This window comes from Oryza brachyantha, chromosome 8 (assembly GCF_000231095.2).
Source record: "Oryza brachyantha chromosome 8, ObraRS2, whole genome shotgun sequence".
NCBI lineage: Eukaryota > Viridiplantae > Streptophyta > Magnoliopsida > Poales > Poaceae > Oryza > Oryza brachyantha.
The window spans coordinates 6,799,222-6,827,176 of NC_023170.2; the positions used below are offsets into that span (position 1 = coordinate 6,799,222).

At 46.9% G+C, this 27,955-nt stretch overlaps 1 protein-coding gene across 1 annotated transcript; it reads right to left on the reverse strand.

The window, feature by feature from the left end:
- Positions 1-2,725: 2,725 nt before the first annotated feature.
- Positions 2,726-16,171, reverse strand: LOC102713656 (threonine--tRNA ligase, mitochondrial 1). The gene is made up of 20 exons (XM_006659212.3): positions 15,752-16,171; positions 15,029-15,266; positions 14,588-14,647; positions 14,400-14,489; positions 14,127-14,201; positions 13,891-14,019; positions 13,719-13,808; positions 13,178-13,266; positions 12,980-13,076; positions 12,771-12,857; positions 12,601-12,685; positions 12,234-12,328; positions 12,096-12,128; positions 11,657-11,743; positions 10,589-10,681; positions 10,187-10,279; positions 9,885-10,106; positions 3,499-3,570; positions 3,183-3,254; positions 2,726-2,991 (listed from the first exon to the last, which is right to left on the reverse strand). The coding sequence occupies exons 1-20, from the start codon at positions 16,072-16,074 to the stop codon at positions 2,896-2,898; spliced, it is 2,226 nt and encodes a 741-aa protein (XP_006659275.2). The 5' UTR covers positions 16,075-16,171; the 3' UTR covers positions 2,726-2,895.
- Positions 16,172-27,955: the final 11,784 nt, after the last annotated feature.

Sequence of the window (27,955 nt, forward strand, 5' to 3'; positions counted from 1 at the left end):
TATATATGTAATTATTTCTAATGATTTTTTTGAGTAAAGTATACTATGAATAAAATGTATGCCTTAAAGTAACTAATATATTTTTATCAAATATAATTCCATGACAAAGCACGAGCAAGTAACTAGTAGCAGTATAAAGGTAGAGCACACGAAGTAGAAGAGATACGTGCACATTTCAGCAAGGAAGCCGCATATGACCACAAGGAATACAAGTAGCAAGTGACAACCCTTGGCTTAGGCTCTGTTTGGTTAGAGCAACTAATCCATTAGTCTCTATATATTAGTTACTTTTAATTTCTAAAAACCCAAACAAAAGAGACTAAAATTGACTAAAATACTATTTTCCTCTACGAGTAACCACCTCACGCGCACGCAGGGGGCAGGCGACGCCCACGCAAGGGACGCCGCCGCGCGCAGGGACGTCGCCGCCGCAGGCCACGCACGGGGACGCCGCCCTCGCCGAAGGTTGCCGCCCACGCCGGAGGTTGCTGCCCACGCACGGGGCCGCCGCCGCCCACGCCGGAGGCCGCCATCTCACACGCTTGGGTCTGTGCATCTGAAGCCTGAGATGAGACAGACAAACACAGGTACAGCTATTAGAGCATGAATCAAACAATTTTATCTCAAGTGTTGAAAAGAATCCGCTGCCCTCATAAACCAGTAATTTAAGAATTCATTGGTACTAACTACAAGAGGTTTCTAGTCAACATTTTGCATTTTGGGCATTTATTCCAGAACAGCACTACATGAAACTGAACATGAGCTAACCTGGTAAAACTCTGGTGCTAACATGAGCCAAAATTATCTATCGATTTTCAGAACATGAGATGCTGCTGTGCCGTAGCGTGCTGCTGCTGAGGAGCGGTTGCTGCTGGTACTGATTTGTGATTTGAAAAATAACTTTAGTCTTTTTAGTCTCTCTAACCAAACGGCAGGGGCTCAAGATTTTAGTCATCCTAGGACTAAAGAACCAAATAAGGCCTTAAAAATAATAAGGGTGAATAGCCAATATAACCGTGAAGCTTTGCTATGGGGTCAATTTAGCCCTAAAGTTTTATGGATTTGTTTGGCCGATTTAAAACACGAGGAACTAAATTAACCCCATAATAGAACTTCAGACACTGTACTAACTATTCACCCAATAATTCAAAAAAAACTAATTAGTTCATACCGACTGTTTCAATATAATAATGGCCTCTACCTTCAACTTATGCTTAAAAATTCGAAGAACTGCCAACACGCTAGGTTGACCAAATTACTAAACAAAAGAAAAAGAGCGGCACATTGTTCAAGATGATTGCAACGATGACCTTGACCCTCAAATCATTGTTTCAATGCAACTCTCGGCAGCATTAAAGCCAACTTATTAACTATAGGTGGCTATTTCGTTTCTACTCCTATTTTATTTTATCTCTCCTTTTTAGGGTTTTCGTTTTTGCCCTTACTTATTTAAATTGAACGAATCAGTTGCTCCTCCTTTAGATGGAAAGACTAACGGTGTTAAATGACGTGTTAAAGGACTATTTTACCTTGCATGAGAATATCATTTTGATTTTTTTGTCATTTGTGTTGTTACCCTCTACTCTAAATCATATAAATATACAAAAGCAATATATTATTAATTCAAATGACATGTTTAAAAACTTATAATTTTTTTAAAATATTTGATAGAGTTTCAAAACTATGTCATTTTTTAAAAAAATTATAAGTTTCATAGAAATATACAAAAGCAATATATTATTAATTCAAATGACATGTTTAAAAACTTATAATTTTTTAAACAGGGGTAATTTCGTCATTAATTATTTTGAGAATTAAATCTTTATTTTCAAAACTAAATATATTGGTCAACTAACAGTTAACATAACTTCCATCTAAAACAAGGACAAACGGTTCATTCGGTTAAAAAAAGAGGGGCAAAACAAAAACCCTCAAAAGGAGGAGTAAAATCAAATATTAGACTTAAAAATTAGAGCAGCAACAAAATTGTCCCTAACTATAAATTTGTATAAATTTGTATTAGAACCAATACGTTGACTATAAGATTAGCTCTAACTTTTATCTCGTATCTTTTTCTCCACCTATACATTTAATATATTTTAACATCGAGTATGTGTTAGATCTCTCACCTATGCATTTACTGTATTGTACATCGAGCTATCTCTTATATAAGAGTAAACACAATTTCTTTTTCATCCTTCCCATCCTCCATATCAATTTATAGTTAACATTATACCTGCTCTAACAAAATTTATTTGTAGCCTATCTTACCGATATCTATACAAAACTACAAAGACAAAAATACCCTTCATTTTTCAAACCCAATTTATTTATCTCCGGCTCCCTCCGTTTCACAATATAAGACTTTCTAACATTACCAGCCTAGATTCATATGGATGCTAATAAATCTAGACACATAAATTATATACATTTATCAATGAATAAATTTAGTCAATGCTAGAAAGTTTTGCAATATGAAACGAAAACGAAGGTAGTTCTTTTTAAACCACAATGCACGTGCCCCTTAATTTGTCACAATAATTGCTCAAAAAACAAACGCCGATCCATTAATTGCTTAAAAAATAAAGTATTTGTAGAACAAACGAGAGGAGCCTATTTGCGATACATATCAAGATGCAGAACAGGTGTCGCTGACAAAAAAAGAGCTGCACATCGTACGTGACAAGTTATACGTAAGTTGGGGGCAAATCCAAGCCGCTTCAGATGCAGCCATCGCTGTGAACAATGTGACACACTTTTGTTATTAAGAAAACACAGTCAGTTGTAATTTTTTTTTGTCAAGAAAATAAATAACAAGATCTGGAGCTGTCCGCTACACAATCAAAATCAAATTTGAAGTAAACGCTTAGCAAAAAGGAGGGTGTGAAATCAAAATCATTTGTAAGCTGCTACTTCCTCCTTAAAACGTGTGATGATGTCATCAATGCTCACTGTTGCTAGTTCAGCTTTGTCCCTTACCCTGACGCTGACCTGCAATAGCATAGGGCATAAAGATAAGGCAACCGAATAATATATAAGGCTACACATTTTATATGAACCAGTACATCTGAGGATGACTACGTAATTTAATCTCTTTAATTGTCTACCGCACTTCCACAGATGGACGAACGAAAGAAAATAATTATTCGGCATCTACGGTCTTGGGGGTGTAGAGTAAAAACCTGTCCAGTCTCAGCCTCCTGTGCACCAACGACAAGAATATAGTTGAATTGGGCTAACTGAGCCTCCCGTACCTGCAAAGATGTAAATTTGGCCATGACAAACTCACAGATTACAGTGTTAAGATCTGTTTAAACTGAAGTACTAAAATATTAAAGCTTTCTTACTGCAAGGCAACACAAAGATGGATCAAGGAAACCAAAAATCAAACAAAGAATACCACATTTTGTTGCATAGAAACTTCGTTTTTCCATTCAGAGTTGAAAACAAACAGTAAAGAATGAACATAAACTATGCCTTACGACATGATGGACCTACCTTCTTTTGTATTGTCCTGTCCGTCTCATCGATGGCAACATGAAAACCAGCTTCATGTATCCTAGCCCGGACCTGAGTACAGAGTGAAATGATTAGCAACCGAGGTTCCTACTGTAAACAAGGTTTCATTTGACCAGTATGTGCAATTATATTATCACAGAATTTAAAATGCATGGTATAATATTTATATTGCGACAGTAAAAGTTCCATAAAAAATACACCCAATTGTCATTTGGAATGGACCCTAATTTGAATAACAAAATAAGTTCCATGTCGAAATGAAATAATAGTGCTACCTCTGTCCTGAAATAACTGTTAGGGTTGGACATGGGTATTGAGAAACTAGGAGTTAAAATGTGGAAAGATTGTGATTGGTTGAGAATGTTAGTATCTCAATGTTTACTCTCATTGGTAAGAGGATGACACTCAAACTTGGGGCAATTTTCTGTTTACCTATCACCAAATGTCATGCCTTCCCGAGTGAGGATTGGATACATATTTATAGCTGCCTAATAGTCTAAAAAGATGCTGTCCCAGAGCATCTTAACAACCTGTCCTAGAGCATCCTAACCACCTGTCCTAGAGCATCTTAACAACCTGTCCTAGATGTTGTCCTAGTAACTGAAAGTTGAAAAAAAGCAAGAGTAGGACACCACAAGACCAAGACCAAACAACCTAAGACTCATTCTTTCATTCTCCCCCTAAGTCTTGTGCGTCGTCTTGTGGGAAGGTTGAGCCATCCCGATACGGGAGCAAAGCTCATGAAATTTGATCCTACCAAGGGCCTTGGTAAGCAGATCCGCAAGCTGGTCCTTGGTGTTGATTTAGCTTGCCTTGATACTCCCTTCCTTTAAGCAGCCTCGGATGAAGTGGTACCTTACCCGGATGTGTTTGCTCCGTTCGTGAAAAACGGGATGCCTTGCCAGGGCCAGAGCGGACTTGCTGTCCACCCTAAGCTCCACCGCTCCAGTGTCTCTGCCGAGGAGATCACCGAGCAGTCGAGCAAGCCAGAGTGCCTGGGTCGAAGCAGTGGAGGCCGCAATGTACTTGGCCTCGCAGCTGGATAGGGCCACCACCTGCTGCTTGACCGATTGCCAGCTAACGAGGCACTTGCCGAGGAAGAAGAGAATTCCGCTCATGCTCTTGCTAGTGTCGATGTCGCCAGCGTGGTCGCTGTCGGTGTACCCAATGAACTGTGCCTTTCCAGGGCACATCGGTAGTAGAGGCCATGGTCGAGAGTCCCCACAACGTAGCGGATGATCCTCTTCACAGCCTGCTGGTGCTCCGTTGTCGGTCGCTGCATGAACCGACTAACGTAGCCGACGGAGAACGCCAAGTCCGGCCGTGTGTGGGTGAGATAGCGAAGGCTCCCCACAAGATGCCGGTACTGCATAGCGTCCACCTCCTCCGCTGTGCTGTCCCGGCTCAGCTTCAGCTTCTCCTCCATCGAGGTGAGGGCTGGGTTGCAATCGTTGAGCCCAGCTAGCTCAACGACGCGCTTGGCGTAGGCAGTCTGGCGAAGTGTGATCCCGGAGTCATCTTGGTGCACCTCGATCCCCAGATGGAAGGAGAGGGGCCCCAAGTCACTCATCTGGAAAGTGACCTTCATGTCTTCCTTGAACGCTGCCACCTCCGTATCCTTGGTGCCAGTGATCACCAAGTCATCAACATAAACACCCACCAGCAGGGTATTTCCTCCATTTCCCCGCCGGTAGATAGCAGCCTCGTGCGGGCTTGGCTCGAAACCCATCCTCTTGAGCGTGGAATCCAACTTGGCATTCCACGCCCTCGGTGCTTGCCGCAGGCTGTACAAAGCCTTGTGCAGGCGTAGCACCTTGCCCTCCTTGCCGAGGATCGCAAAACCCGGCGGTTGATGCACGTAAACCTCCTTCAAGTCACCGTTGAGGAACGCCGACTTGACGTCCATGTGATGGATGCGCCAGCCTTCTTGAGCTGCCAGCGCAAGGAGTCGCACGGATTCCATCCGTGCCACGGGGGCGAAGGTATCGTCGAAGTCGATCCCCTCCTACTGCACGAAACCACGTGCCACCAAGCGAGCCTTGTGCTTGACGATGGCTCCGGCTTCATCCCTCTTTAACTTGAACACCCACTTAAGGGAGATCGCACGATGACCATGAGGGAGGTCAGCAAGCTCCCAGGTGCGGTTCTCCTTAACCGCGTCCAATTCCACCTTCATCGCGGCGCGCGATGCCGCGTGTCTCTCGGCCTCTGCGAAGGACCGAGGCTCGCCGTCGTCGCACGCAAGGTGCAACTGTTCCTCCAGGTCATGAGGCACCAGTCCTGGCACCGGCTGGTCGCCGAGGAGGTCCTTTATCGTACAGTGCCGCAGGGGCTCTCCATCATGGTAGGCGTCGATGCGCCCCTCATCATGTGGGAGCGAAGTAGCGAACTGCACCGGGCTGCGCTCGACGTGAGCTAGTGTTGGTGTGGACGTGCCCTGAGGGGTGCCTGTTGGCGCCGGCGTGCGCGGGGTCACCGGCTGTGGTGGTGTCGGCGAAGAGCTCGGCGCAGCCGAAGTCGTGGCTCGAGAGCGTGACGCTGCCGAAGTGGCGGGTGCCGGAGTTGGTGGAGACTCGAAGACTGGGATAGGCACGCTCGGTGAAGGGAAGCTGCCCACTCCCCTAGCTTCCTTGAAGTGGATGTACTCGACAGTGAAGTCGTCGTACGTCGGAGTAGAGCCATTATCTACCGTCTTGTCCCATGTCCATCCTCGCCCTTCGTCGAACACCACGTCGCGCGCCGTGCGCACAAGCTGTGTCTCCGGGTCGAGGATGCGGTAGGCCTTCGAGCCCTTCGTGTAGCCGATGAACACCCCTAGGGTGCTCCTGTCGTCGAGCTTGCCGATGTGGCCAAGCTCCTTGGCGAACGCGAGGCGGTTGAAGACTCGCAGGTGGGAGACCGATGGCTTGCGCCCATGCCAAGCCTTGGTAGGTGAGTGGTTGAGGATGTAGACAGCCGTCACCATCGCCTCCCCCCAGAAGAGAGCCGGCATTCCTCTCTGCTTGAGAAGGGCTCGAGCCATCCCCACAAGCGTTTAGTTGCGTCGCTCAACGACGCCGTTCTACTACAGGCTGTACGGCGCGGAGTAGTGGTGGTGAATACCTTCATCGGCACAGTACGACGCGAATGCAGCCGCCGTGAATTCGCCGCCGTTGTCGGTGCGCAGGACGCGCAACTTGCGGCCGCACTCCGCCTCCGCAGCAGCCTGCGTGCGCCTGATGGCGTTCGCAGCCTCTCCCTTGCTACCGAGGACCGTCACCCACATGTAGCGGGAGAGGTCGTCGACGAGCAGCAAGAAGAAGCGTCGTCCTCTTGGTGTGGCCGGAGTCACCAGACCACGCAAATCCCCGTGCACGAGCTCAAGCCGCTCCTTGGCTCGAAAGCTCGTCTGATGGGGAAAGGGGAGCCGCCTCTGCTTCGTCAACATGCAGACGTCGCAGAACTGCTCCACGTGGTCAAGGCATGGCATGCCTCAGCACCATCTCCTTGGTACTGAGCTGCTTCAAGGCCTCGAAGTGGAGATGGCCGAAGCGCTCGTGCCACTGCCACGCCTCGTCGTCCCGGCGGGCGGCGAGGCACACGGGTTGTGCTACCTACACGTTGAGGATGTAGAGTTGGTTGTTGCCTCTGGTTACCTTGACAAGGAGGCGACCATGGCGCTCCCCGATCTTGCGCCGATCCCAAATCCTCATGACTTCGTTCTTGATCACCACGCATGAGCCTTCCTCTTCTTCCAGCTGTCCAATGCTGATGATGGAGTTCCTCAGCGCGGGGATGTAGTAGACTCCGGTGAGCAGCCTGTGCTCACCGGACTTCGTGGTGAAGATGACGGAGCCGGTGCCCTTGATATCCACGCCAGAGGCATCCCCAAACTTGACGAAGCCTCAGACACTGGGATCAAGCTCGGTGAAGAACTCCCGTCGGCCGGTCATGTGATGGGTGGCCCCGGTGTCGAGGGCCCACCCATCAGTCTTGTCGTTGTTGGAGCCGTCGCCAAGAGGGCACATGCCTTCGACTCTTCTAGGTGGAGGAAAGCCGATGCGGCCGGTGCCGCTGGAGATAGCTCAATGCTTGCGTGTGCCAGGAGCAGGGCCGGTTCTTCCTCCACCACTTGTGCGGCGTTGGCCTGGCCTTGTCGTGGTTGTTGGCAGTCCTTGGCCCAGTGGCCAGACTTGCCACAGTTGCGGCAGGCGTCGTCTCGCGTCGGCCTGCGGTTGCTGGTGGTGTCGCACTGGACGCCTCCGCGGGCTCCACCCCGGATGCGTCCTCGCAGCTTGACCTGGACGCCTCCGCGCCCCTTGCGTAGATTGCCATGCTTGCGGCCGCTAACCGAGACTCCCCCTTTTTCCTATCACCCTGGCAGGCCTCCCACTGCTCCCGAGTAAGATGGAGCTTCCCGTCAATGGTGATGGGCCCAGAGAGGGGCTATGGCTCATCGCCGTCGACGACCTTGAGGCGACCAATCGCCTCCTCGATCGTCATCATGGAGAGGTCCAGCAGAGACTCGATGGAGCAGGTGATCTGCTTGTACTTCTCTGGGATGCAGCGGAAGAGCTTCTCGACAGCTCTCTCCTCGTTGTAGGTGTCGTCGCCGTACTACACCATCTTCTGCAACAAAGTGTTGAGACGGAGGGCAAAATCATCAATGTCCTCACCTGGCTTGAAGGCCAGGTTCTCCCACTCCTTGCGGAGTGCTTGCAGCGTGCTCTTGCGGGCACGGTCGCTGCCGATGTGTGCCGCAACGATGGCGTCCCAGGCCTCCTTGGCAGTCCGCTTTTGCGAAAGCGGGAACTGCATCTCCGACGGAACTGCAGCGATGAGGGCATCCAGCGCTCGTTGGTCTTCATCGTAGTCGACGTCGCCATACCGAACTGCCTCCCACATGTGCCGCACCTGGAGCCTCACCCTCATCACCGCGTCCCACTCGATGTAGTTGGTCTTGGTGAGGGTAGGCCACCCACCACCGGGACCAAAGTCCCTGACCACCGCTTGGATGCCGTGGTAGCCATGGCGCCGGTCAGGGGAGGGAGAGTCACGCTGCCTGTGAGGGCCGCGCTCTCCGTAGATCCGGCCACCACCACCGGGAGGGTAGCCGCCGCGGCGTGCGTGCTCTGGGCTGCCGCCGACACGCCTGCGCTCGTCTGGGCTACCGTTGCCGCGCGCGCCCCCGCCTGGGGCGCCGTCGACGGGTGCGCGGTCCCCTGGACCGCCGCTGCCATGGGGGTGGGCTGCTGCCCACCGTGCTGTCCGCTCCCGCGCCCTTCCTCTCACCAGCTCCTCAAGGTCCCTGTCGGCGGTGATATCGCCGACGATGGAGCCGTTGATGCTGCTGCGCAAGGTCTCAACCTCAGCCTCCGCCGCACGTGCTGCATCTTCCGCCTCCGCCTTGATCGCCGCCAACTCCGCTGCCGCCAGCCTTGCTGCCCTTGCTGCTGCTGCTGCGGTCTGTGCCGCTGCTCGCCTGCGCTCTTGCGCTGTAGCGAGCTCAGCGTCCTGCTGACGCCGTGTGCTCGAGGCGCCCGAACGTCGAGACTGTCCGTCGGACATGGCGCGCCTCCGGGGGGCTGCTGCGTGGAGAAGGGAAAGGGAAAGGGGAAGGAGGAGCAGCCGGTGCTGCTGCTGCTGTTGTTGGTGGCTGAGTGCTCACTCGAGCTTGGGAAGGGGAGGAGCAAGAGATGTTCAACCTACAGGAAAGTGTGGCTCTGATACCAGATGTTAGTATCTCAATTGTTACTCTCATTGGTGAGAGGATGACACTCAAACTTGGGGCAATTTTCTGTTTACTTATCACCAAATGTCATGCCTTCCCGAGGGAGGATTGGATACATATTTATAGCTGCCTACTAGTCTAAAAGATGCTGTCCTAGAGCATCTTAACAACCTATCCTAGAACATCCTAACCACTTGCCCTAGAGCATCCTAACAACCTGTCCTAGTAACTGAAAGCTGAAAACAAAAGCAAGGGTAGGACACCACAAGAACAAGACCAAACAGTCCAAGACTTATTCCTTCAGAAAAAAGGGAGTAGGTGGAGAAATTAAATGGGATGAAGGTTGTGCTTGACTGAGAAAAGAATGTGAGTGGAGAATTAGATATATTTCAGGACATTTTGAATGCTACAAGTTATTAAATTTTAGGACAGAGGGAGTAACATATTAAAAACAGTAGTCAAGTTTAAAATCCATCAGGCAACTCAAATTGAAGAATTAACTTTTATTAACTAAAAAAATCTGGTTTCAGATCATCATCATCTAAGAAAAAACACCACCCATCAAATCAGAAGGCACTGGCAAATTGAATCACTTTGGTCACTGTAGAGAAGAGCTATTAGACAAAAAAATATTCAAGAAACAAGTGTCTTTTACCTGTTTAGCGTATTCCACTGAATTGGAAGATATGGAGCAAACAATGGCTTGGCGAGGACTCAACCACAAGGGCCATTTACCATTGTAATGCTCCAGAAGAATGGCAAACATCCTTTCGACAGAACCTAGGATTGCTCTGTGGATCATCACTGGCCTCTCCAGTTTAGCCTCATCCTCTGCAGAGTAAGTTAGCTTGAAGCGAAGCGGCAACTGGAAATCTAGCTGTAAGATGCACATGAAGTTTAGATAAAATAACTTTCTAGGCTGTCTACAATTGATAACAAAATGACATTCAAAGTAACCTGTAGAGTTGCACACTGAAATTTCCTCTTGAGGGCATCAAACACTCCAATGTCAATTTTTGGACCATAGAAGGCGCCATCGCCTTCATTGATCTGCATTCAGACATCTAAATAAGTAATCCAACAAGAGATCAAGAAACTGCTAGCCGCTAGGAACCAACTAGTATCCAGAACTTGCCAGCAAGTCTTTTAAGTTTCGTTACTCTGACAGTATTAAATCCTAAACTTCAGATCGAGAATACTAAATTATTTCAAATTTAAAAGTAACAGAAACCAGACAATTTTGGGTACTCAAAATGTCACCACTAGATTATCTTTCCACCAATAGAAATGAGCACAAAGCATAGCTTATTTTCGTGACAATAGTGAAGCTTTATGGGGGAAATGACCATGTCAAGGTACCTGCCATGGCTTCCCAAACTCATTTAAGGCTTCTGTCAGCTGTTGTTCTGCTTTGTTCCAGGTTTCAATATCACCTAAGTACTTCTCTGGTCTCTGAAAAATAAAGATATGCAACATTACCAATAAGTTGAGGGATTTCTAGGAGATGAAATGACCCTGTTAACCTTTAATTATTCATAGTTGCAATAACCTTTTTTCTCTTAAATGAAATCAACGCAAAAGTATCTGGTTCTCATTGGATTTAGGCAGGAGCATGGGATGGAGAATGGTAAAATGATTGCTCATTTATTGACGAGAAAAGCATTTATTTGGTGAAAGCACAATCAGATGAATTAATTCCTAGAATTGCAGGAATCAATGCAAGTAGACAAAATGCAGCAGTAATCATACCCTAAGGCATTGCTTGGCAGGCCAGGGTCCCACCCGTTTCCCATGGGTGGGCCAGGCTTTTGAACTAAAATCATGGTCCATCCGTGTGGATGTGCTGGGCTTGAGACCCACCCAAACAATGCCTGAAGAACATAATTATTTTGTCCCTAGTGATAAGTATTAGTATCTAAGGTGATATTGGGGCCTAACTTCCATCCTGGTGATACTGCAGCATACTAAGGCCTGTTTCTTTCAGCTTAAGATTATTATAATCCAGTCTATTGAGTCAGATTACTATAAGCTAAATTGTTATAATCTACAGTAGAATAAGCTGTGAGTTGTTTCTTTCCTAGATTATTAGAGCCTAGATTATTGGGTTTGCAAGTCCAAAGAGGGAGTGGGGTGGCATGGTGGGTAATTTTTTACCCAATAAATTGGAAAAAGCTCACCTAAATGAGCTTATCAGATAATAATAAGCTGGGCTCCAGATTAGCTACTTCAATAAGTTATTTGTTTCTTTCAGCTTACTCCCAATAATCTGGATTATAATAATCCCAAGCTGAAAGAAACAGGGCCTAAACCAACTGCTAGCACCTCTTAAGCATCACTATTTCACGTGACTTGTCAAATACATATTGAAGTTCCTAGTTCTTATGAATTCTAGATGCTACTCATATACAGCAATGATGAGATGATTACCGTTGATAGCTCCAATTCATATTTAAATCCAAATATCTCGTACACATAATCGATGAACTCTAGAACACCCCTAACTTCATCCTTGATCTGCAGCAAAGAAATAACTATTTTAGAAAATCAGGAAATTATAAGATCAGGGAAAACTATCTAACATTGTCCAAAGCACAGAACAGCTGTCATGGAGGTTGTAATTAACACTACGTAGAACTTCGTGAAACAAATGGGAATGCAAATTAGCATGCATGCAGTTTGCTAGTCATGGACATCTACATATTCTGTGTCTGATACCTGCTGAAAATATCCCATGCTGGCTAAAGTAAACCAATATATGTTAAATTGTGTAAGTACATAATTCACTACCATGTTATGATTCCAATAACATCACTTACCCTCAAAAAGGGATAAACATAATGGTATAGATTGTAGAATTCAAACTTACTTGGCTTTCTCGGCAAAAAATATGGGCATCATCCTACAGAGAAAATACGTCAAAAGTGGTTAAAATAAGGAGAATAACAGAAACTATAACTGTATCAAAGTAATTGCTTGGAAATTAACAGGACAACATTAGCGTTACCTGCTGGAATCTTCTAACACGTGTCAAACCTGTAAGTGCACCACTAAGCTCATTTCTGTGAAGGACTCCAAAATCAGCCATCCGGAGGGGTAATTCTGCAGCATTTTAATAGAACAATCTGTAATGTTAGGAAAAAATATTGAAAACCATAAACACATGATACATCATATATAAGAATTCCCTCGCATACAGTTTTACAAAAGGGAGGTTTGTCATTTATATCAATAGCAAAGGCCAATAGTTCACAGAAGAAAAATAAATTCATGTAGGCAGAAGGTTGAAGCTGTTACATTTGAAGCAGGATTTTCACTTGACAAAAGTGGAACAATTTATGATACAACTATTTGAGATTAGGAAGAAGCATCACCTCTGTACGAACGAACCCTGTGCTCAAACATTAGGCAATGGCCAGGACAATTCATTGGCTTTAGACCAAATTCCTGTTTCTCAATCTGCAAAGGACCCCAAAATCAATAACATGTGTAACAAATCTTCTCCCATGCTTGTGGTTTTTCTATAACATTTACACAGGCCCACCTCAAAAACAAACATATTCTCCTTGTAGTTTGCAGCATGTCCAGAAGTTTCCCAGAGTTGCATATTGTAAATATTCGGGCTCAAAACCTAAAAACACAATCATCAGTAACAGAGAGAAACAGCAGAAACATAGAAATGGCCATGATCTTGTAATCTAATCATAAACATAACAGAAGATTGACTAGTCAATACTACAAATTAATGCCCACCTCTTGATATCCTCTATCTCTGTACTGTTTTCGCAAGAAATCCATCAATTTGTTGTATATTATAGCACCATTTGGAAGGAAGAAACAGCTTCCTGGACTGCACAGTTACAAACTGAATCAAAGATTCTGAGGCAGAATAGCAGCCAAGGATCTACAAATTACGTTATGAAAATTTTCAGACCGGAACACTTAAGTTACCTAAGTGGATGGAAAAAGAAGAGATCCTGAGACTGTCCTAAGAGCCTATGATCACGTTTCTTAGCCTCTTCTAGCAGATGTTTGTATTCCTGCAAATTATTGGGCAATACCAATGTCAAAACAAAACAAAACGAATTTTATGAATTAATAACTAGTAAACAATTAAGAGGGTTGCATTTTCTTAACCTAACTACGTCTTACTCCATGAAATAAGTGAGAAGTGACTAATAGAAGAAAACCATGCTTCTGTAATGACAACAAGTGTTGTTCAGTTGGGCAAATCAACCCCTAACGACAACCAAAACAGAGAGCTCATAGATACATTTTGAGATATAATTTTGTGCAATTTATATGCCATATAATGCATGCTAAACTTCCTGCCAACTCAACTACAATCTTGTCACAATGAACTATTGAATTCTAGTGTAAAATACAAACATAGAGGATATGTATTATGTCCAGTACAGAAAGAACATCAGCAGACTCTAAATTAGTTAGTGAAAGTCCATGTCTCAACAATAGCCAAATCCATATGCTATACCTTGAGACGTTTTGAATCAGGAAAAGAAATTCCATATACTCTCTGCAGGCTCTCACGGTCTGCTTTTCCCCTCCAATAGGATGATGATGCCTGCATATTTACATGTAAGTAAAAATCTGAAGTATTCAGTTCCACAGAACCTAGAGTTAATGCAGAACCAAAGAAGAATTACCTTGAGGCAGGCAAAAGCTTTAACAAAGGAAGTGTTGGGAATGTGTGGCCCACGGCAAAGGTCAACTAAAGGACCACATCTGTATACTGTAATGGTCTTGTCCTCAGGCAATTCATTAATGATTTCAACCTGGAAATATAATTCAAACATATCTAAAATTATATTGCTGATATCAACGGTAGCTATTTATATTACAATAAAAGATCAAGAATAAAAGAATAAATGAGGATTGTTGCCTTAAATTTATTTTCTGCAAACATTTCAAGGGCTTCTGCCCTGGAGACCTCAATGCGTTCAAATGGTTGCTTTTCCTGCACCAGGTTGGATTAAAAAACAACAGTCAGTAGATAGAGGGTTCCAGTCATTTCATAAACAAAACTTGAAATAATAATGGATTCCAATAACCATATCACAGTTTATGACAGACTAACGTCAAAGGAATCAAAACTGTAAAAGTGCCAAGTGGTGTACATAGATTAGATTAAAATGCATTGGGTGTAAAGGCATACCGCAACAGCTTTCTGAGCTTGGGCATCAATGATACCAAAATGTGTCTCATTCAATGTTGTGTCATTGTAGAAGGCATCATAATAGAAACCCTAAACAGATAAAGTAGAAACATTATAGTAACACAGGTAATCACGGAAAGGGCCTATCTAGCTTCTTGCACTAAGCACAATTTCAACTAATTTCATACCTCCCCTCTTGTAGTACAAGGTCCAATGCACAATTTGCAGCCATATGCCCTCTCAAGAGACTGCAGAGAGTAATCTTCAATTAGAATATCTCGTATGTAAATATAATGGTTCACATCGTTTCACAGTTACAACTGCTTATAAGCCAAAATTTGACTTTTAGAATATAATTTTAGAGTTGATTTTATGGTTTTTTATCGTGTTTTTTTATAACTTTCAATTTTGAGTCACTATGGACACGTATATAAAAGTTTTACCTGCAAATTATTTTTCGTTTGCAAAAACGTGTTTTCACCTTTTCTTCTAAAAAGCGAAACGATGGGAGCCAATATAGCAGAGAGACATGTATAATTGTTTAATGTGCAAATAAAAAAATGTGACAAACATACTATTTGCTTATAGAAAAACTATGATAAATAAATTTTATGAAGTTTTTAACTCACTTCTCCAAGAATATGAGCACTTGAGTGCCAGAAGGTGTCACGGCCTTCATTGCTATCAAATTTGAACAACTTCAATTCGCAATCACCTTCCAGTGGCCTGGTCATATCCCACAGTGTTCCATTCACCTGAGCTATCAAACAGCCAGCCGCTAATCCAGTTGATATCTCCTTAGCAATATCCATAGGGGTTGATATCCATTTCTTGCATTCCTTCACTGCGCCATCTGGCAAAGTTACCCTGAAGAAAGTAGCCAGGAAAACGTCAGATGTGGACGAATTAACTGCCATTGTACATTGCAAGCAAAGTTAGATTGAGAAAAGGCCTAATCATCGTATAGTCAAGGGTTTCCTATGTTAGAGGATTTACGCAGAAAAAAATGCCTGCAGTAGTTCATACTACTTTATTACTAAAGCCAGATGGTTGTTGAAGTTGAGAAATGCTACATTAAAGCGTAAATCATGTTCAGAATTAGTACACGAACTTGTCATCTCATCGACAGTAAATATTATTCCCAACACTTAAAATCGGATCCAAAATGTGTGGCTATCAAGGAAACCCTTTGGTGTGTGCTATAACTCAGAGAATGACACATCTGCAATCCAAGTAGTAAGTAGTACTACCCCTCGTCATCTACAAGGCGCTGCACACCCTATGATCTCCGAATCAAGCTATCTGACTCTGCCTACTCTTAAAGAATTAGAGCAAATCGAAAAGGGGCTGACTTGATGGGCTCGCCGCCGATGCTGAGGCGCTCGAGGGCCTGCTTGGCTTGGATCTCCTCGAACATGCGGATCCGCTTCGCCGTCACCGCCTCGAGGTAGGGGACGTCGGGCTCGAAGGTCGGGGCCGAGGCGGCCGCCGCCTTCCCCTTCGCTTCCTTCCCCTTCTCGGCGGCGGAGTTCTCCCCCATCGCCGCGACGGAGAGGTGGCGGAGGGAGCCGAGGCGGGCTGGGGTGCTGCGCGGGCGCGGGCGCGCGGGAGGGGGGAGGGAACGGGGCGGGCGCTGCCGGAGGAGCGAGAGGCCTCGCCGGAGGCAGACGAGCATAAAGTGGCGGCGGCGGCGAGCGGACGGATTTAGGGTAGAGAGGGGGTTTGGGGCGAGGCGAGAGGGTTTTGATGCATTTTTTTTAGCGTTTGGCTCTACTCGGTGGCATGATGACAGCAGCAGGGATTGGTTCATAGGATAAGGGATTTGCCGTGGGTGCCAAGGCTGGTAATCGGCTAATTGCCGTGGGTGCCAAGGCCGGACTGAGGTCACCGTTGGAGTTTGTTTTTAGAGATTTAGCACTAACACTAAAGTTTGATTTGGACACCTAGTTCTATTTTAGAAATATACTTATATATACCGTATATCCTTCGTGAAAAAATAGAGCTATTTTTACATATAAGGATACCACTTATCTTCTATGAGGTCTAAAGGCGTGCTCGAATTGAGAATAGGATGGTTGTGATTTTCATCTTGGCATGTAAGACTGCAAGCAAAGCAAAGGTTTAGATACCGCCTGCTCTACTTCCCTGTTTGTATAAAATAAAATAGTTATGAGGTATTAAGTAGTAGTTAGGCAACTACTAAAATTTCAAATTATTTGACTTCAATATCCTATGAAAACAAGCCATTTTTTAAAAAAGAGATGAATATTTTAAAATATGATTTTGTGAAAATAATAATGTTGGATTCAACGTTCAAGTGTTTATGAGGAGATGGCGAGCTCAGTTCCGGCGCTGCCTTTTGCTCACCTCGTTGGCTATAAATAAAAACAAAAGTAGCACGTGCAGTAGCCTGTTTCACTTCCACTCTACCAGCTCTTGCATTAGCCATATCAGATCTTCCGGTATGGCTGGGATAGATCTCAACATTGAAGCCGCATTAGATGAGGATCATGGTAAAGTGTTACCATAGTGCTGCTTTTTTTTCATCAATCATCTCAGATCATTATTACTATTATGTTTTTACCTTGCATCTCAGTTACTTTTTTTTCACCTTGCATAGGGTTTGATTTAAGGGTTAATTCAATTCATGCCATTGCAATTTGTCACGATTGGAGAAATGCCATTATTATTCCCGAAACCTCCATGGTGCCATTCGTATTATCTGAAATTTGTTCCATGCCACTAGATTGACCAAAGTCAGCTTCTAGCCATACCGTATTTTGAATGGTCAAAAATGCCCCCGGTACTCAGTGTAACCCCCTCGTGATCCCCATAGTTGTGCCATTCCCCACCACACCCCATCCCTGCTCAAACCCTAGCCAGACGGCGACGGTAGTGGCGGGGGGCGGCGACGATGGGCGGCGACGACGGGGGGCGACGATGGGTGGCAACGACGGGCGGTGGTGGACCCCTATCGATCCCCACGGCTGTGCCATTCCCACCCTAAACCCTAGCTTCTGCTTGTTCGGCGAGCTACCACATGGCGCCGGCGGCGTAGTGCGACGTGACGGCAGCGGAGATACGCCAGTTTGAATAGCAAGCAAGGAGGCTGAGAACTACAAGTTGACATCAGTGTTAGAAGCGAAGGAAGCAGAAATGGAGTGTATTTCATAGGCACTAAATGAATGCAAGCAGAAGTTGGAAGAAGAAAAGATTAGAAGTAATAGATTTGTGCGTATGATGGTAGTTGTTGTAATATTTTCATTGGTTTCACTATTATGGAGGGAAACATGAATTTGGGGTTGTTTTGTATGTAAGCCTTGTCAGTATTTTGTATGAATGATAGCTATGGGTGTGTTTGGTTGCCTGGATGTCCCTAACCTAGTCCGTAGCTTACATCCAGGTTGCTCTCAGCCTGGCTGAAGTGATCCAAGCTGCTCTATGAGTTTATTCTGGATGACCTGTGATAGTGTTTAGTTGGTTGTATCTCTAGATGTTGTATCCAAGAGATGATGTTTGGTTATATGTATGGATCTAGAGCCCCTATGTGAATGCAGATTATGTATGAGTCAACACCATGTATGTTAAAACAATTATCTGAATGCAAAACTTACTGTGTTTCTGACATGTGTAGTGCTAAAAATGACATCTATGTTCAAATAATTATGTATGAAGTATGTATGAATCGGCACCATGTCTGAAATGTGTAGTGCCAAAAATGATGAGAAATTATGTATGAATCAGCACCATGTCTGTTCAAACAATTATCTGGATGCAAGTTACTATCCAGTTAAGTAACCATATTTCATACAGCATGCTTTGGAATAACCAGTTCACTAACCATAGTTTACAGCATGTCATAGGACAAGTCCAGTGGGTACCTGGCTCAGAAATAGACAGGTTTAGTACATAATTGGTTCAACAAAATACATCAATTGTAATACATAACCAGTTCAACAAAAGACATCAAACAACTCTTCTACTAGTCACACATATAAGTTCATCAAAATACATAACAAGTTTAGTGAATAGCAAAATCTAAAGCAAGCTCGATATATGCTTTCTTCACATGCCAAGCCAATCTGATAGCTTTCGAACAACTCTAGCTGGTGGAGCAGTAGAAGCATCTAGTTCTTCTCTTCTGTGGGGTTTTCTTCTTCTTCGGGGTCTTTTTCTGGGTAGTACTCTGCATCTTTTGGGTAGTTTTTTGCTTCTCTAGAGAAGAAGAAGAAGCTGCATCCCCTGTTGGAACTTGTCTTTTCTTAAAAACAAAAAAAATGATTTTAGCTTAGCTATAACTGCAAAGAAATCTAGATTATTACCTAAATTACCTTTTGTTGGTGTTGGGTTGGACTATTATGTCCTCATCAGCAGCTGGTTTTGCTAGCTTACAAGTTTTCTCAAAATGATCAAATCTCTTACATCTTCTGTACAACACTTTCTTTCTGCCAGCCTCAAGACAACCTCTGATCCTCTGAACTCTAGGCCTTCCAACCCCTCTCTTCTGTTTTGGTGGATAAACCTTGAATCCTAGATCAACAATGGGCCATTGGGACCTATCAGTCATTAGTGGCACTCGCATATGCTTGTTTAAACAAGGCAACATTGTAATAGGGGCTGACATAATCTTCAATCCTATGTCTATTAGTACAAATCCAAGCCAATGCATGCTTGCATGGCTTTCCTGGGATCTGCCAAACCCTGCAAGAGCATGTATGATGTTCTAGGTTGACTGTGTGCCTCTTGGTACTATTGTCAGCCTCAACAGGTGTAATCTCTGCAAACCCATCATCACTTCAAGCTACCTTGACCACCTTCAAACTATTAGTAAGGTTATTCAAATCTTTCATCACATTGGGAAGGATACCATCCTGCAATTTCCTTGCAACATCTCTTCTTAGGGCCATCTTCTCCATAATCATTTCCCTAAGTGAGTCAACGAGTTCATGCAATAGTAACCCTTTCATAACTTTGATTTGGTTGTTAAAACTCTCAGAGACATTATTTGTCAAGTAGTCACATTTACTAGCCTCAGAGAAACCACATCTGTACCAAATTCTAGAGTGGTGTTTCTCAAGGTATTCTATTGCATCAGGTTTTACTTGGTAAATTTGTTGCATGTGCCATCTAAATCTATCCTTAGTGTAACTTCTAGCAACTGGGTATAGATGATCAGAAAAGATTAGACCTTGGATCTTTCACAATTAGGGATGGCAATGGGTCCGGTTTGGGGCGGGTTTCGCAAAAACCCACCCATCACAAAACCCATGACGATAAGTGTCATGCCCAAAAATTTACACCAATTTCTGAACAATAGCATGCATTAATCTCGGTCTAGGAATCAGCCCGAATACACACTATGACAAATTAATACACAGTTCCACGACTTAAAAATAAATAAAAACAATTATCTATCTAAATGCAGCGGAAAAGGAAAACAAACTAAACCATCTAATCTTCAGCTTCAGCTGTCGATGATGGCTGCACACCACAGGCATCCTTGACGGCGGACTGAACCTCACTTCAACCTTGGGAACAACCTTCTTCTGACTTCTGCCTCAGACTCTGGCACTTTCTCTGGTGGGGCAACACCCAAGAGAGGGAGAATAATAAATGCAATTGAATACAAGGATAGGCTAAGGTTAAATTTGCATAAAAGCGACAATAATTTAGCAAAACAGATAAAATAGTCTGAATAAAAAGTAAAGTAAACATTTAAAATAATTATCCACTGTTCAACATTACACCACGTTGCAACAGGCCCAAACCGTTGTCGAACGTTACACCACGTAGCGACAGGGTCAACTCTCTGTCCAACGTTAAACCACGCTGTGACTGACCCAAATCACTGCCAACGTTACACCACATTGTGTAGGGTCAAACCAGTTCCAAAGTTCATCAGATTATTAACAGTTCAACTACTCCCAGCGAATCTGTCAGTTCACCCAATAACCGCGGGCACGGCTATTCGAATAGTTTTACTCTACAGAGGTGTACAACTTTACCCACAAGACATGGCTCCCAAGCATGTTACCATGCCCCAACGTATCACCACGACATATCAGTACGGAAACCATGATAAGACCTTTCACCTAACCCTCACTAGACAATCGCACCACACTTCAGGTTTCGTCCCTTCCTTTACACCAAGTCGGGCAGCCCCCTCTTATGCCGAGGTGAATCCGAAATTAGCATAGGACCATCGTTACACCACGATTCCCATCCATACTCCATCACGCCCACCCTTGCCTGGGTACGTTGAATAGGGACAAGCTAGACTACAAGTCTCACCGTTGCCCATTCTGACTTGTGGTTAGTACGTGTAAGACTTCCAGGGTTTCCTAAGAACCGATCCTTAATTGCTATGGGCACGAATATCAAAACCATGCACCCACAGCCCACCATAAGGAATATTTTAGTTGTACTTAATCCACATCGGGAGATTCATAATCATAACCATTAAAGGTCTATCAAGGTCTAATCAATAATTAAATGATAACAGGTGAGCTAGTTGAACTAAGCATGGCTAAGCATTGCCTAAGCCTATTTCTAGTTAAATTAACCCTGGGATGACAATGGTAATAAGTGGGAGTCAACGGATATAAAGGTAAATACCCAATAGATAAATAAAATAAATGATTTGCATAAAACAATGCATGTTTGAATATAAAGCGGGGAATTTTATAAACATAGGTTCAATATGATCAAAGGAGGGTGCCACTTGCCTTGCTCAGACCCATGAGGAACTTCAGCGACGACTTTGAGAACGAACGGCGCTTCGATGGGGTCAAAACCTACGACAAACAAGGCAAAAAGGCAAAAACAAGCTACAAAACTACTGAAATAGAGAAAGAAACTATTTTTATTGGATTCTTGGCATTTTTCTAGATTTAATGAAACTTGAATGGGCCTAAACGGAGACTAGATGAATTAGTTATGAATTTTAGAAAATTAACTGTGTTTTTAAACTAAATAGGAAACCTTAATGCATTTAATTGCGCAATAATTAGAGACGATGATGTCAGCAGGGAGAGAGAGGGTGTGCTGATAGGTGGGCCCTACTGGGCAGTGAGACAAGTGAGGGGAGAGAGTGGGCTGACAGAGGGCCCACTCGGTAGTCACAGAGAGAGGAGATGAGAGGGGATGACACATGGGCCCACTGTCCAGAGGTGAGGGTGTGGGGCTGACAACCCAGCCCCACGGTTCGGTGAGAGGTGGTGGCCGGTGGATGGGCCCCACTGGTCAAAGGGAGGAAACAGGGGAGGGGGTGGATGGAGCGGCCGAGCGGCATGGAGGGGGAAGGGAGTGGCCAAGCGGCAACCGGCGTCGGTGAGCGGCGGCGGTCGGCGACCGATGGCGGGCGATGACGATGGTGGCAAAGTGGGGAACGGCGGCATGGAGACACGGTCGAGAGGGAAATGGATCGGGGCGGCATGGCGGCGAGTCGACCGGCGGCGCGGGCATGCTCGGGTGTGGGTGGAGGGAGTTCGGCAACAGCGTCGCCTGGGTGACTGTGATGGCAGAGGGTGGTGGACGGCGGTGACGGCCGACAGGGAGTCGACGAGCAACGGCCCCGAGCAGCGCGGCGACGGCGTGCGACGCAGCTACGCGCGGGCGAAGGGAGAGGAGTGGCCGAGCAGTGCGGCAAAGGCAGCCATGGCGATGACCGAAGGCCTTGGCACGACCACGGCAGCCAAGAGCGCATGCGCGCGCCTTGACGTTGAGTGACGACGGCGAAGCCGAGCTCCGCGGCACACCCGCGGCGACAACGGAGGGGGGATACGATGGGGAAGCAGAGCGACGACGGCCTCGACGATGAAGACCGATGATGACGTGGCGATGGCGTGAGGACGGTGATGCGAGGGGGCGGCTCGCGGCGGCGAGCCGAGGGAGAGAAGGAGGGAGGACGAAGGGGAAGAAGAGCGGGAGCTCATCGGGCGGACGACGACGGCGGTGAGGGCGCAAGGATGATGACGCTCGGGCGGCGATCGGTGTCTGGCGGCGCGAGGACAGTGGCCCATGGGCGACAAGAACGGCGCTCCGTTGTGGCGATCGGCGACGTCTCGAGGCGGGGGCGTTGGCGCTTGAGCAGTGGCAAGGGCTGGGCGCGGGTGAGGCGAAGAAGGGCGGTAGCGTAGTGGCGATGGCGAAAGGGAGCGAGCGGCGGCCAGGGAGGGGATTTATGGTGGCGGCCGGCGCGTGCGGGAGGTGGTTGTGACGACCGGCGCGGACGTGGAGGAGGTGGGAAGGTTGTTAGCGGTGGCGCGGCTGGTTCGCGGCGCCGGGAAGTGCGGGCGGCAGGGGGGCGCAGTGCGTGCGTGGTGGTTACACGACGCGGTGGATTCGACGGGGCCGGCGCGAGTGGAGCGGCGGTGGTTGTTGGCGAGCACGCGAGGCGGGACAGAGCGGCGGCTCGGCGGAATGCACGCGGCCGTTGCACCGACAATTCTTGGGCAGCGGCTGCTGCAGCGAAGGGCGGCTACGCGGCTCGAACGTGTCGGTGACACGGCACGACGAGCGTGGCGCGGGCGTGAGCAGCGAGCGCGTGCAGGTGGAGGGCGCGGCACGACGGCGTGACGCGATGGGGCGAGGTGGTGGCGCACAAGTGGTGCAGCTCGGCGGCAAGGTGGAGATGAGCACGACGCGACGGCATGGCGGAGACGCAGCGCACGCGCGGGGCGGGTGCGGCTAGGCGAGCGCGACTGAGCGGCGAGGCAGAGCGCGGCGCGACACTGCTAGAGACAGTGCTGGCGTGGGCGAGAGAGGTGGCGAAGCGCGGGGGGTTGAGGAAGCAGCGGTCGGCGGCGAGGTGTGACCGGGGCGAGCAACCACGGTGGCGCAGTGCGGCGGTGCAGACGCGAGCGCGACGTGAGCGCGACGCGCGTGGGCGTGAGCGCTGTCTGGAGGTGGAAGATGGGGCTGACATGTGGTCCCCATCTGTCAGTGGCTCGGATGAGGAGAGGGAGGCGAGCCAAGACTTGGCGCGAGAGAGGTGGCGTCTGGGCCATGGCCTTTGGCCGGCCCGGAGAGGAAAAAAAAGAGAGGAGGAAGGCTGGAGCGGCTGGGCGGCTGGGCTGGAGGAGAGGGAAAAAGAGGAGTGGGCTTTGGGAGGTGATGGGGACTTTGAGCGCGGGTTGAATCGTGGCTCGGGAAATCGTGAATAGAACGTGTATTCGCATGACATAACCGAAACGTGCACAAATATGAGATTCGTACGACGAATCGGATCCGAAACGCAAAGCCGTACACCGTTAGCGGAACAACGACGGGATTTAACGACCCATTAACTCGAGATTTAACGACTCGCTAAGCAGGAAAACTAAATGACTTTAACGTAAAACCAATCTACGAATGAAATTGCTTTGCACGGTAGATCAATCTCACGCTAGCTAATTAGATTAGAAAATCTAAGCAATTAAACAGTAGATCAAAGTTAGATTGATTCGCAAGAGTAAAATATATACGAACCTGAGATTTGATGGAGAGATCAGTGACATATTGCTGTTGTTCCTCGCTGGTTGGCTAGGAAACCTAAACAATTAAATGGTAGATGAATTTAGATTGAGTCGCAAGAATAAAATATATGCGAACCTGAAGATCGGTGACAAATTAGATCGGCTTCGAAGATCGGTGACAAATTAGATCGGCTTCGGTTATTGCGAACAGGAAGTAACAGGGCTACTAGCGGCTTGCTGCGCAGCTGCTAGATAGGGGGCGGCTCAAGGTGCGCTGGAGAGGGAGACGGGGAAAAGAGGTGAGGCTCTAGGGGGTATTTATAGGTGGGAGCTAGAGATAAATCTAGTTATCCATCTCTTATAAAAAAAGAAATAGATAAGGTTTCAAAGAGATAAGAAATAGAGTCATAATTAATTGGAATTGATTTTCTAGGTGGAGATAGAGATGTGGCTGGTTTTTAGCCGTGGGGGAGGGAGTTGGTGCTGCACGGCTTGGAGAGGGAGGGATGCACAGAGGAGGAGATCGTAAGGGGGGAGAGGCAGAGGGGAAAAAGAAAAGGAAAAGAGAAAAAGAAAAGGGAAAAAAGAGAAAGAAAGGAGGAAAAAAAAGGAAGGAAAAAGGAAGGAGGGAAAAAAGAAATTGCCTCCAATTTTGCCAATTTTTATTAAGTTGATTCAAGCAAATTTTATTGACTGCAATTCAAATATAAATCTCGTTAATAATTTAAAATGCTTTCGGGACATTTTAGAATATTCCGAAAAGCTTCCAATTAATTAAATTAATTTACACAGAGTTTTCTCTTGAACTTTAATTAACAAATTATTTTTAATGTATTATTTAATTGAGTTTTAGCTAGGGTAAAACTTAGGGCGTGACAAATCTACCCCTTAAATAGAATCTCGTCCCTGAGATTCGGAGGAGCTGTTAAAGAGGTGCAGATAAGCAGCTTAGAGTTGGAAGAAACGTCTCCTTGGTTTTCTTCACTTTCAGTTGCACCGGTGTTGTTGCGGCTGTTGTCGTTCCTTGTGTTCACCATCTTCCGAGTAGAAGGAGAGAACAAAGGGAGAGGAGAAAACTAAGCAAAAGGGCTTTTCTAAATTATTCGACAGTAATTTTCTGATCTTGATTAAAGCACTTAAAAAGGAGAATTGCAGTCAATAAAATTTGCTGTAATAAACTTAATAAAAATCAGCAAAATTGAAGACAATTTCTTTTTTTCCTCCTTCCTTTTTCCCTTCTTTCTTTCTCCCTTTTTTCCCTTTTCTTTTTCTCTTTTCCTTTTTTTTCCTCTCCTGGCCGAACCCAACTCTCCTTTGCCTCTCCAGCCGTGTACAACCCTATCTCCCCCTTCCCCCTGTCGTACTCTCCTCTCCCACATCCCCTGTGTGCGTGCCCCCAACTCCCCCCTCCACAACTGTCACGCCCAGAAATTCCTCACACGAATTTCTGAACTTAATTGTGTATTAAAATCCCTGTCCAGGACCAGCCAGGGTATACAAAAAGACAATGTTGATTACATAACCATCGTTCTTAGAAACAACTGAAAATAACACTTAATCTAACGGAAATGCAGCGGAAAAAAGGTACACTAGCTCCAGCGAGCACGGCTCCAGTCCACAGGCAAAGCTTCGACGGCAGACCAGCTCACTCCTGAGAGTCACCTCCATCGGACTCAATTTCTAACTCTGAAGGGGGAAATTGAGCAAGGCTGAGTACAAACCACCGTACTCAACAAGTAACACGGAAAAGAGGGTAATAAATGATGCATAGGGCTTATTAAGGGCAGGCTAGGGTTAGTTGCAATAAAGCAGCGGTTAAACAAATAACAGAGATTAAAATGAATAAAGGTAATTGAATACATTAAAGGATAAGTAAATAACAGTTGTAAAATACCACAACACTGTCCAACGTTACACCATGTTGCGACAGGCCCAACCCCTACTCAACGTTACACCACGTTGCAGTAGTCCCGAGTGAAAACCAGTTTACTCAAGTTATTAAAGGTTCACTAATCACAGTGAAGCTGGGAGTTCACCCGTAACCGTGGGCACGGCTATTCGAATAGATTATACTCTGATCAGAGGTGTACTACTGTACCCACAAGACACGACTCCACTACACTTGAACGTGCGCCGACTTACCACCATGGTATACTGGAAAGGAGACCGTGATAGGACCCGTCACATAACCCTCCCTATTTAATCGCACCGCACTTCAGGTTTCACCCCCTCCTTTACACCAAGTCGGACAGTCCCCTCTTGTGCCTTGGTAGATCCGGAAGCAGCAGAGGCTTTCGTTACACCACGATTGCCCGTCCATACTCCATCACGCCTACCCTTGCCTTGGTACGTCAAATAGTTCGAAGCCATGCTTCAAATCCCACCTTACCCATTTCGGCATGTGGTTAGCACTTAATTACTTCCAGGGTTTCCCGTGAACCGGTCCTTAATTGCCATGGGTGCGACTCTCAAAACCATGCACCCACAGCCCACCATTATCAATATTTTAGTTGACATTAACCCGAACCGGGTGATGAATCATTATTACAGCTATTCAAAACTAAGCATGATTAAATATGATCCCATGAGCTACTTGTTCTAAGCACGGCTAAGCATTAACCTAGGCCTAACTCTAATCAAGTTACCCCCGGTCTAGCATGAATAAAGTTGGATAATCAACGGCATAATAATAAGGTTTACCGGAAGAAAATAAATACAATAAAAACTTTAATTAAAATGGTGCATATTTGAATAAACAAATCAGGGAATTTGCAATAATGGGTTCAATATGATCAAAGATGAGTGCCACTTGCCTTGCTCTGGCCCCTAGGAACTTCGGCGACGATCTTGAAGTAAACCGGCTCTTCGGCGGGGTCCGAATCTAAGCGACAAAGCACAAAAATAAATAAAACATGCACAAACTCTACTGAAATAGCAAAAGAAAGTGACAATTTTACGAATTTAATGAAATTTGAATGGACCTAAACGGAGGCTAGATGAATTACTTATGAATTTTAGAAGTTTTCTGGGTTTTTTGACTAAACAGAAAAGTCCTAAATCAATTATTACGCAATTAATGGGGCTGCTGACGTCAGCGAGTAGAGAGGAGGCGGCGCTGACGGGTGGGGGCCACCTGTCGGTGGGGGAGAGGGGAGAGGAGAGACTGACGGCTGGGCCCCACGGGAGGAGAGAGGGAAACAGAGAGGGGAAAGGAGAGCGCGGCCGGCGGCGGGAGCTTCGGGCGGTGCAGCGGCGGCCGAGGGACGATGGCGCGACGACGGCGCTAGCGAACGACGGCGGTTGCGGGCACGGGGCGGCGACGCGGTGACGACTGCGCACGAATCGGCGCCGCAAGGGCGTGGCCGAGAGGCGGAGCAGTGGCCGGCCAACACGACGGCGACGAGCGTGCGACGCGCGCACGATGGCGAGAGGTGGCAATGGGTGTCGGCAGCGGCGGCACGGTGACCGCGTGGTGATGGCGGCGACGAGGGAAACACAACGACGGCGGGGAGGTGGCGCACGATGCCTGACGACGGCGCGGGTGGCCCGGCGGTGACGGCGAGGACAAAGGAGAGGAGGAGAGGGAGGTGGGGACGCTCACCAGCGGAGGCGAACGCGGTAGAGGGTCGGCGAGGAGGCGAGACAGCTGGCGACGTCCGACGGCGCGGCGGCGACGACCAGGCGATGGGATCGGGGGTGGCGGTGGTGAGGTCGGGCGCGGCGGCGACTGGGTGGCGAGAGGATGCGCGGGCGCTGGGGTTGCCCACCGGCGACGACAGGGGCGACAACCAGTCGGCGACGGCGGGGCAGAGGTGGTGACGGCGCTCCGCGGTGGCGACCGGCGGCGAGACGCGAGATCGATCGGCGGCGGAGGAGGACAGCGCGGCGGCGGCGAGAGCTTCGGGCGGAGAGGGAAAAGTGGGCGACGGCGCGAAAGCGGTGGGGATTTATAGCGCGGGGAGGCCGGCTAGGGCGGAGGCGGTGGTTGGAGACCGAGTCGGCGACGCGGCGGACTAGGCGGCGGCCGTTGCGGCGGTGGCGGTTGCGGGCACGGGGCAGCGATGCGGCGGACTCGGACTCGGCCGGCGCGACGCAGGCGCG